At 53.2% G+C, this 11,252-nt stretch overlaps 1 protein-coding gene across 1 annotated transcript; it reads right to left on the bottom strand.

The window, feature by feature from the left end:
• Window positions 1-639: 639 nt before the first annotated feature.
• Window positions 640-10,418, bottom strand: CDCA8 (cell division cycle associated 8). The gene is made up of 11 exons (XM_061629260.1): window positions 10,236-10,418; window positions 9,139-9,248; window positions 6,939-7,067; window positions 6,388-6,428; window positions 6,046-6,121; window positions 5,692-5,831; window positions 4,802-4,881; window positions 4,058-4,147; window positions 3,619-3,745; window positions 2,188-2,274; window positions 640-1,814 (listed from the first exon to the last, which is right to left on the bottom strand). Exons 2-11 carry the CDS (start codon window positions 9,230-9,232, stop codon window positions 1,770-1,772), a joined length of 909 nt encoding a protein of 302 aa, XP_061485244.1. The 5' UTR covers window positions 9,233-9,248; window positions 10,236-10,418; the 3' UTR covers window positions 640-1,769.
• Window positions 10,419-11,252: the final 834 nt, after the last annotated feature.

Below are 11,252 nucleotides of genomic sequence, written 5' to 3'. Positions count from 1 at the left end.
CAGGGTGAACAGGACAAACAAGCTAAGCGGAAGGCGCATCAAACAAATTCTCATCACATCTTCCGTCTGGAAACCTGTGTCCTCATTGTGGGAGGCTGCTTGGATCCAGAATTGGCCTCCACAGTCGCTTACAGACCCACTGTTAAAGACCTTATCTTGGAAGACAATCTTACTTGGCCATGAGTGATCGCCAGTGATAAGCTTGCACTACCGGGGAGGCTTGTTGTGTTCGGCCTCTCTATAAGAAGACTGTGAGCTGGTCCAGCCCTGGAGACCTTCTGTGCAGATCTCAGGGAGGCAGGACCAGAGTCTCCTCTCTGTCCTGTGCTTGATGCGGGTTCTGTGCTGTTTACAAATGCTTCTCTGCTGAACGGAGGCCTGGCTTCATGCTGTTCCCCAAGGACAGAAGTTAGGATGCCAAATGCTGCAGCTTTTCAGTACCTCTCCTAAAGGTGCCTCAGACTCATCAGTTTCATAGTGCTGGTTTTCCAGGAAGGCAGGATGCATTGCGCTCACACACACACACTCACGGTGCACTCAGAGCAAACAGTCAATGGTACTAGATGAGAGGCAGCCACAGAGTGATAAAGTGCCTACAGGATTTAGGGGGTGTGCTTCATAAAAAAAACACCCCAACAGTTTGAACAAAGCAGGAAAACTTTATTTAGCCCATAAGCATTAGACAGTTTTTAAACGACTGAAGCAGCTAAGAGCCAGTGAAAGTAAACATCTCAAAGTCAAAAAATTATATACATGAGAACAGAAACATTAAAAGGAGGGGGAGGGTCCAGAGGAAAGCTGGCAGGTCCCTCTAGAAACCAGAGGCTGGACACGAACAGGAAACACTGCAGACTGCACAAAGGGGCTCTCTTTCATGAGGAGAACAGAGCAAAACGGCACGCAGAGGGACAGGACAGCCAGAGCACCCCAGGAGCCAGTTTTATTATTTGGGGAAGCTTCTGTCCAGCAGGCTCCCTCCAGCCCCATCATGGAATGAGGGCGGCCTCTGCTGAGGAACTCTCCTGTGCCGAGTAAGAAAACAAACACTCCCCTCACCCCCACCAGATCTGGCAGTAGGCAGAAGCCTGTGGCAGTGCTAGCTCCTTAGACTCAGAGAAGCCCCGAGGAGCAGTGATCTGGGGACTTAAGAGGGACTTTGCCAGTCCGCCTCTGTTCCTCACCCCTATGGGAGAGAGAGGCAGGCAGCGTGTCCCCACCAGCCCCACGCACCACTCATCAGAGCGGCCAGTAGCTGGAAGGAGGAGGAAGACTCCGTTCCCTTCCTCTCCGCCATGAAAACCACACTCTGCCTATCCATCATCAAAACTCCCCTGCAAAAGACAAGGACTCCTCCCCCTCCCCTGCAGCAACTCAGGAAACCGCGATATATACATGCCTGGTAGAAACACACAAAGGCCGAGTGGGCCAGACTGAAAAGCGCTTTGCGTTCCCCCTTCGGAAAAGCTACATGTAAAGATAACTCTAGCTGCAGTTTGGGCTCCTGGAGGGTGACTTAGGCCGAGGTCAGCACGTCTCTTAGGCCCGCCTGAAGGTGCCTCTGGGCCAAAGGAGAGAGAGGTGGATATCCTAAAAATGGAGCAGCAGAGGCAACCCACAGCTGGCTTTAAGAACCTTTTTTAGAAAGCTGCAGGAGACCCAGGTTTCAATCTCTTTAGTTAAGTCCCTCAGCAAGACGTTCCAAGCCTGCCTCAGAGAGGAGTTGGAATTCAGATTTCAAGTGTTTCATGCTTTGCAGCTGCTCTCTGCGTTCACTTGTGGCTCCTCACGGTGTTACAGAGATGCACCAGCTGAGTCTAGGAGAGAGAGAGAGACGCAGACTCAGTGAAAAGTAGCAGAAACTCCTCCCTAGGAGGCTTGGAATGGATGCCAGGAAGCGTCCCCCAAAGCGAATGACGGCAGGCAGGCAGGGCTATGCAATGAGCCATCCTGGCACTGCTGGGGAAGAGGAGACGCCGACCTTCTGAGCAGACTCCTCCAAATGAGAAATGTTGGAAGGAAAGAGAAGCGCCTGACAGAGGCGGCGATTTCACACTCTTCTCTCACTAGAGAGGACTGAGAATTGGCATGCTACCCCCATTCCTCATGAGCGGACACAGCAGCAGCCTGGACAGGGTTTTGTGGCCGGAAGGAGCAAAGCAGCCCGTCCAGAAGCAGAGGGAGACTTACTGACAGTTTCTTCACCCTCCCAAGAGCCTCCGAATTCAAGCGCATCAGGTCCCTCTTGGAGAGCTCGCTGGCTCGGACCCGGATACACTGCGCAGGGGAGAGAAGGAGGTTACTCTGTGTGCAGCGTAGGAGAGGAAAAAGTCATTCGGGGCCCAAATAAGTTCTTCAGGGGAATGGTGGCAGAGAGCATCAAGGAAGCCACGGAGGTACCCCTGCCAGGAAGTGGCTTTAAGCAGGCTGCAAGCGCAGGCCTGTCCCCGCATTTTTTACAGCTTTGCAGGGATAGAAAGGGGGAGGGGGCAGATGTGAAATGGCACCTCAGGCCTGAAGGTACCCAGGTCCAACTGACGACTGGTCTTAAATATTTTTGTTAACAAACCGTCTAGCCCAGCCTTTCCCAACCAGTGTGCCTCCAGATGTTGTTGGACCACAGTTCCCATCTTTCCTGACCGTTGGCAATGCTGGCTGAGGCTGATGGGAGTTGTGGTCCAACATCTGGAGGCACACTGGTTGGGAAAGGCTGCTCTAACCATTGGCTCTCCAGTGACCCCTCTCCGACCAGAGGGTTACCCAAACCCTTCAGGGGAGGCGTCTCTCTGCGCTTCCCTACATGATTGGAATGGCGACTCCTATCCATACTTGCTTTCCCAAGTGGGGCTGCAAACCATATAAAACAAAGCCCCCGTTGCCAACAGCCTAAGGGGTAGAGATGTCCCCAAGTAAGGACACAGCAACATTTCAGAGGGACAGGAGCGGACCATAGGGAGCCATGATGAACGAAAACACAGTCTGAGGGTTTGCCTTTGCTTTCTGCTCAATTGACACCAAGTGAAATCCCTTCCACATCACTCCTCCCAACTGCACAGTGACTGGAAGGCAAGATGAGCCCCAGGGAAGCTATTCCTGGCTTGGAAGCTGAAGCCGTCAGTCACTAAACCACATCAACCTTCCCTTCAATGGAGCCAGTGACCTTGGGAGGTGGTGAGCTCTCCAACACTGGAGGCCTTCAAGAAGCAGCTGGACAGCCACCTGTCGGGGATGCTTTAAGTTGGATTCCTGCATTGAACAGGGGGTTGGACTAGATGGCCTTAGAGGCCCCTTCCAGCTCTATGATTCCCTCCCACTGCTCAATGCTTTCCTTGTATGGAAAACATGAGCAGAGTGGTGAGGGAAGGGGGGGAGAGAAGGGATGTAACATTTTAAAAAATGGACAGCCTGAGGCCTCCAGATCTCCAAGGCAGGCCCGAAGCTTTGGAGAAGCTTGGTCCACTCTGAGCGGGTTCTGGCAGGTCAGCTTCACTATTGTTTTGTCTATGTCTGTTGTCCTGGGCTCCTGGGAGGGTTATCTACACTCTCCTCAGCTGCCACTACTGGCTTCAGTCTTCACTAGGCTGGTGCCCCTCTGCTGTCGAGCCCAGATCTCTGCCGTACCTCCCCTTGGCTGAGCGGGAGTGTGAGGAAGATGTCACTGTTGTCTGCTAGAGGACTGCCGTTTGCAGAGATGCTGAAGACCTGCTCATGCGCTGCAGGCTGCCGCAGACCTGGAGTTTTGAAAATGCTGGGGAAAAGGTGCCCATAGGGCAAATGAAGAGGAGACCCAAATCCTCAAGCAATTGCCAAACACATTGCGTTACTCTAATCTTAGAAAAAGGGAAACCCCGAAGTAAAGCTGGCACTCCCGAGAGTGGCTGAGGAGTTTTGCCAACACACACCAGGCCTCCAAGAGAGGGCAGGAGGGCAATAATGGCGCCCTCGTCTGAAGCCGTGACTGCAGCAGCTCTCAGCTCCAAGAGCCAAGCAGGTGTGAGGGCCCCCCCATCCCCCAACGGAAACGCAAGACCCAGATGGGCAGGAAGAGGGTGTGGCTCACCTGGCATCAAACTTTGGTGTGGGTGCACCCGTTAGGGCTACACTGTGGGCTGCCTGGCTGATCGGCGTAACAAAGTTCATTTTGCTTGGCCTGTTCAGAAAAGCAAGTCAAGGGACTTCTCCACGGGCAGCAGCAAACGCATCAAGACCAGCGGTTTATTTATTATTTAATTTGTATCTTGCCCTCCCAGCAGGAGCCCAGGGCGGCAAACAAAAGCACTAAAAACACTTTCAAACATCATAAAAACAGACTTGAAAATACATTAAAACAAAACAACTTTAAAAACATTCTTTAAAAAAAAGGTTAAAAAACATTGTTTTTTAAAAAAGGTTTAAAAAAACATTAACAAGCAGTGATCAACTGGGTATGTAAGGGATAAGACAGTCTTTCAGGTATCCTGGTCCCAAGCTACATAGGGCTTTGTACACCAAAACCAGAACCTTGAACTTAGCCCGGTAGCTAATGGGCAGCCAGTGCAGTTCTTTCAGCAGCGGGGGCGACATGTTGGCGATACCATGCCCCAGTGAGCAGTCTCACCGCCACATTTGGCACCAGCTGCAGCTTCCCAACCAACCTCAAGGGCAGCCCCACATAGAGCGCATTACAGTAATCCAGCCTGCAGGTTACCAGTGTGTGGACAACAGTGGTCAGGCTATCCTGGTCCAGAAACAGCTGCAGCTGTGCTGAAACTGGGAAATAGCTCTTCCTGCCTCCCCCTCCGCTTGAAGCTCCCCTTCCTGTTACCTTTTACTGGAGCAAGGGTGCCTGGCCGAGGGAGGCCGGGACCTCTTTGACGCTGGGGGCTTCCGGGCTGATGTCTTTGCCTGGAAGGCAGAAAGCATACATTACTCAGCCCTCCTTGAGTTCTTTTCAAACTGGCAGCGCTATACCTGGGGATGAGGTGAGAGACCTGCAGCCCATCCCTTTCTGTGAAGGACTAGGTTCCAATGGCTGGAGGACCCCCATTGCCCGATGCAAATGGATACTGGACTGTACCCATCTCCAAGAGTAAAGCCAGCATTTGCGTGTGCCTACTGCTGCCTGCCCCCTGTAGCCTTTGCACACCTGCTGTTTTACAAGAACTGTACACAGAGTATTTTATTTTTTTATTCATTATTTCAATTTATATACCGCCCTTAGCAGAATAGCTCTCAGGGCGGTGAACAAACAAGATAAAATACAATATATCATAATAAAAATCATAAAAACATATACAAACAAACAACAAAAAACACTACAAAAACACAATACGACCAAAAATTAAAAATACGGATTAAAAGATTAAAATGGTTAAGAAAATTAAAATGCCTAGGAGCATAAAAAGGTATTTACCTGGCGCCCCCCAAGGGGGCAGAAAGTACCCCCAGATAATTGACACTCATTGTTGCCCTCCCTCCTGCCATAAGTGCAATGCAGAGGCTGCAACTGGTGCAGTTTGGCACATGCAGATCTTAAGCAAGCTAAGGCTCCAGGGCGCAGGAAGGTATTTATTTATTATTTGATTTATATCCTGTCCTTCCTCCCAGCAGGAGCCCAGGTATTGCAGCAATGCAAGGCCTACAGCCTGCAAGAAGTGGTGCTTTCCCTCTGCTGTCAAAGGAGCAGAAGAGGCGTCTCCAGCTAAGAGCTTTTACCTTCCCCAGTTTCTGACAAAGAGTCTCCGGTTCTGGCACTCCAGCAGCCTTGCCCTCCTGCCGGGACCTCTTGCCTGCAGGCAGGACAGATGAGCCCACCTCTTCATCTATGGTTTCAATGGCCTGTTTGACTTTGGCAGCTGGGAAGCATTCAAAACACAAACACAGAGGATGAACACCCCCCCCTTCACAAGGGCTTCGAAGAAAGAGAAAAGTCACTACCAGCCAGGTCAGGGTACATCTGTGGCCCTCCAAATCTCCTTGACACAAACTCCCAGTCCCAGGGCTGATGGGTGTTGGGAGTCCTACAGGGCCTGGAGGGTGGCAGCCCCCCCAAGAAGGCCTCTCACTGACCTTTCCTCGTGGTTTTGACAGGAGTCTGAATAGCTTCAGATGCTAGTTTGGTGATTTCCAGTATGTCTGAATCTGCCTGAAAAGCAAAAAGAATGCAATGCACGTGAGGGAAGGATGGGCAGCCTCATAGAATCATACAGTGGGAAGGGATCTGTAAGGCCATCAAGTCCAACCCCCTGCTGCTCAATGCAGGAATCCTGGGAAAGCAGTCAAGGAGGCAGAACTGCAGGTTCCCTCTGGAATCTGCCTCCTAAACTGAGAACAGGGCCCATAATCTCAAGGGGGCAGGCTGAGATGGGGTGGGTGGACGGGCAAATGGAGGGGTATAGAGGTGAGACCTACCGAGGCAACTTTCTGCAGGGCCTGCTCACTTCCTCCTGCAGCTAAAGAGATCAAGCGCCTTGATTAACACAGAAGCAAAACAAGGCAAGGCAGAGAGAAAAGCTGCCACTTCCTCCTCAGTGAGAGCAGAAAGAGCTGAGCAACCAACTGGCCAGAGAGAATTTCTTAGCACCCCAACAAATAAATCAGGACATGTTACTTTACAGGCAGCCAAAAAGGCTTGGAAGCTTCAGGTTCTCTTCCCTCCCCAAAGCTACATTCCATTTTGCTTTATTCTGGAGCACACCATGGAGCTGATCTGCCACAAGAGCTTACGGTAAGCATATTTGGAACCATCTTGACACCAAGCAGCTTAGAAAGATGCCACAAGCCCCAGAAATGCTACTAGGAACAGCCACAGCGGCCGCTTGAGTAGCAGTTTCAGCAGCCTATCAGCTGCATGCATTTAAAATCACTAGGAGAGTCTCTTAGCTTGGTGGCTCTGGGAGAGCCCTCTGCACTGCACCCAACTAGCTCTCGTGCCTCTGCTAGCAAGCATCACAGCAAAGTACCCAAATAGCTGAGCCAGTTCATCTCCCTCACAGCCATGGGAAGGCGGAAGATTTCCATGTCGTACAAGTTTTCGATTTCCTTCAGGAGGTTCTCACCGTCTACCCTTGCTTGGTCAATGCGTGTATTGACTAAAAAGGAAGCGTGAAGAGAAGAGTGTAAACAATGGGATCTGGGTTCCTGATTCGCAAAGCATGCTGTGTGAATGCTGGTGTTTCTCTCCTGGACTCCACACCCGAGAAGGCTCACAAGAGTCCTGGCCAGCGTCTCCTGACCCCCATAAGTGACACTCTGAAGTAAACTCAAGTCTGTTGTGAGCACCTCAGAACAAGAGCCAAATATGCCCCACTTTGCAGACTTAGATCCATTTATTTATACAGCATCTCCATAGCAAAGGACGTGCTTTGCATATGAAAGGCCCCCTATTCCATCCCCATATAGGGCTGGAGGGGGGGGGAACCTGCCCGAAACCCCCAGAGACCCACTGCTGGTCAGCAGACAGTGCTGAGGTAGATGTTGTTGAAGAGGGTGCTGCATTAAGAACATCAGAAGAGCCTGCTGGATCAGGCCAGTGGCCCATCTAGTCCAGCATCCTGTTCTCACAGTGGCCAACCAGGTGCCTGGGGGAAGCCCACAAGCAGGACCCGAGTGCAAGAACACTCTCCCCTCCTGAGGCTTCCGGCAACTGGTTTTCAGAAGCATGCTGCCTCTGACTAGGGTGGCACAGCACAGCCATCACGGCTAGTAGCCATTGATAGCCCTGTCCTCCATGAATTTGTCTAATCTTCTTTTAAAGCCGTCCAAGCTGGTGGCCATGACTGCATCTTGTGGGAGCAAATTCCATAGTTTAACTATGCGCTGAGTAAAGAAGTACTTCCTTTTGTTTGTCCTGAACCTTCCAACATTCAGCTTCTTTGAATGTCCACGAGTTCTAGTATTATGAGAGAGGGAGAAGAACTTTTCTCTATCCACTTTCTCAATGCCATGCATAATTTTATACACTTCTATCATGTCTCCTCTGACCCGCCTTTTCTCTAAACTAAAAAGCCCCAAATGCTGCAACCTTTCCTCGTAAGGGAGTCGCTCCATCCCCTTGATCATTCTGGTTGCCCTCTTCTGAACCTTTTCCAACTCTATAATATCCTTTTTGAGATGAGGCGACCAGAACTGTACATAGTATTCCAAATGCGGCCACACCATAGATTTATACAACGGCATTATGATATCGGCTGTTTTATTTTCAATACCTTTCCTAATTATTATTGTTATTGTTTAATTTTAAACTGAGGTGATTTATTAAGTGTATGTTTGAATTAAATAGTTTAATTCTATTTATTTTAGATTATTATATGTTCTTAATTATATGTATTTTTATCTGGAAGCTGCCTTGAGTTCCAGTTTGGAAAATAGGGCTGGGTAATAATAAATATAATAAATAAATAAATAAACGAGGCTCAAAACATTACACAGCAAGGCGAACACGCTCCCTGTGACTCAAATTCTTTAACCTTCACAGACTCTTCAGGCCTCAGCAATGCGAATTCCCAGGATGAGGAACCCATCCTGAACTGTCGGCCAGCAGAGAATGTACACGGCTATATATTGCCCGGATCAGAAGTCTTCTCGCAGGCCTAATCTGGTGCCTGGGCTTAAGAGGCTGTGGCAATCGAAGGTCCCTGCTCTGTTACTGCAGCCTGGACGTCTCCTCAGCCGCATTACCCAAATATATTTCACTCTCCTTTAAAGCAGCCCACCCACAGGGAAGGCTCCACCAAGATATAGGCAGACACACTCACCCCAAAGAGTTCATTGAAATGGAGACAGGCACAGCAGTATCTTGACGGGAGAATGGAAGGCCCGAGGAGGCCAAGTTAACCCAAAGCCTCAGTCAGCAAGCTGTCTTCCCACACCCAGTCGCACCTCTGCCACTGAGGAGGTGCAGAGGCCATCCTTGTCCCAACTCCAGATCAGGCTCCCTCTCCCTCAGCGGTTTCTGTGTTGTCCAAACAACTTCCCACACACCACCCGCCATCTGGCCACAAGATGCTCAACCAGTATGAGCTTCTGGTGGTCAGGCACCACACTTGGCGCTCAGGCTTACGCTCTACCTATCTCCGGGGTCCAACACAAACAGCCAGCCTCTTCCCAACAGCCCAGGGCCTCTTCCACGCTGCTCCTCTTGCAGCTGACAGAGCTTGTTACCTTCCCGGTCAAAATCCTTCAGGAACGCATCCACCTTTTTGCTTTTCACGGAATTCTTACTGGCGCCCCGTGTGGTTTTCTTCCTCGGAGCCATGGCAAGAAGCTGAGTCCTACAGAAAAGAAGGAGAGATCTGCACTCTGCTGGGTGGGCCAGAACCACAATCCCCAGAGCGAGGGGTGTGTGGATGCCTCGCCCATCGCCATGTGCCCCCCTGGCCTTGGGAAAGCTCCTCTGCTCGCCAGGAGGTGCCCACAGGCAGCAGGCCCGCTCCAGGGTGGGAAGGGGCCTCCTGCTCCCCCTTCCCCTGCAGCGAGTGGGAGGCGCAGAATCCGCTGTAGCCCCAGACAGGGCAATTGCCCGGCACCCCGGGGCAACTGGCTCTCTGCGAAAGAGGCCCTGGCCCCCTCCAGCCGGATGCCTGCCCAGGTAGGGCCCTGGACCAGGAGGGCGCTTGGCCCTCAGCAGTGTGGGGCGAGGGGCAACCAGTCCCCCCCTCCACCTGCCCCGGGGGTCTAAGTGCCCGAAGGAGAGAGAGACACTGCAGAGAAACAGCCCCACCCGAAGCAAAAGCCTTGGCAGGCTGCCTCTTAGGGAGATCCCGCCCCGCTCTCCAGCCGGGGCCCCTCCCGCACTTTTTTTGGAGGGGGGTCCTTGCCCTTGAAGGGCGAAGCAGAGCCAAGGAGGAGGAGGAGCTGGATCCGACCGAGGGGGCCCGTCTCCCCCGCACCCTCCGCCCCACCGGGGAAGCCCCCCCGCCCAGAGGCAGCTGCCCCCCCAAAGCAGCACCCCACCCCCACCGCATGGAAATAAGCGGCAGGTTGGCAAAGCCCAGCGCCGAAGCCAGAGGGAGAAGGGGCGGGGGCGGCGGCGGCGGCGGCGGCGGCAGCGGCGACTGCCTGCCTCCCTCCCTCCCTCCGTCCCTCCGTGGGGGGCCGGGAACCTCCACTCGGCCGCGAAGGGACGTTTCTGGCCGCCTCGACGCCCCCCCGGTGGGTGGGGGAGACAAAAAGGGGGGCCCTTTGGGGGGTGGGGGAGCCCCCTTCGAGACGCCCGCAAGGGAGGCAGGAGACGGGGGCGCCGCGGTGTCGGCCCTCACCTGCCCACCCGCCGCGGGCGACCCTCTGCCGCCGCTGTTGCCGTGTTCAAACTGGGGCGCCTCGGAGCGGCCGCCAATCAGCGTCGCGCGCGGCCCGCCCCGCCAATGGGCGAGCGAGGAAGGGAGGAGCGGAAGCTCGGGAGCGGTCCAGCGGCTCCACTTCCGGCAGGGAGACTACATCTCCCGGCATGCCCCGTGGAGGGAAGGAGCTCGGCTAGAACGGGCCGCGAGGGAGGTGCGGCTGCGAGGGCGCGCCAGGCGCCCCCCCTTGGCCTGAATCCGCCATTCCGTCCGGCGAAGGCGGCGGCGGAGAGAGGGAGGAGGACCAACGAGTGGCGGGGAGGGTAGAGCGGCGCCTCCCGGCGGCCCTCGCTGCCTCCTGCGGGGCGAGATCAGCGGCTGAGGCGGTGGCGCGAGGGGAGTCCCGCCGCTCGTGCCGGCCCTGGAGCTGCCAGCGCTCCGCCCGCGAGTCCCAGGGCGGACGGGAGAGGGAGGAGAAATCCGCCCTCTTCACGCCATGCGTAGCTTCCTAATTTGCGATTTATAATTTTATAAATTTCTGTCATGTCGCCTTTAACTCGCCTTTCCTCTATACTAAAAAGCCCCAAATGCTGCAGCCTTTCCTTATAGGAGAGTCGCTCCATCCCCTTGATCATTTTGGTTGCCTTTTTCTGAACAATTTCCAGCTCTACAATATGCTTTTTGAGGTGAGGCAGCCAGAACTGCACACAGGCTTCCAAATGTGGCCGCACCATAGATTTATACAATGGCATGATGACATCGGCAGTTTTATTTTTAATATCTCTGCTAATGATCCCTTGCTTGGAGTTTGCCTTTTTCACAGCTGTCGCCCGCAGGGTTTTTCCCCCAAAGTCAAGCAAAGTGATCTCTGTAGGACGGGGTGGAGAATCTCCCAGCTCTCCCCATTTGGCTTGCAAGACCGTTTTAGCCAAGCCACACCCACCTGCCCTGCACCTGACAGCTGATAGGGCACATCAGGTGTGGGGCTGGGAAAAA

Source organism: Rhineura floridana, chromosome 5, assembly GCF_030035675.1.
Source record: "Rhineura floridana isolate rRhiFlo1 chromosome 5, rRhiFlo1.hap2, whole genome shotgun sequence".
Taxonomy (NCBI): Eukaryota; Metazoa; Chordata; class Lepidosauria; order Squamata; family Rhineuridae; genus Rhineura; species Rhineura floridana.
This window is presented reverse-complemented; position numbering and strand designations above follow the sequence as displayed.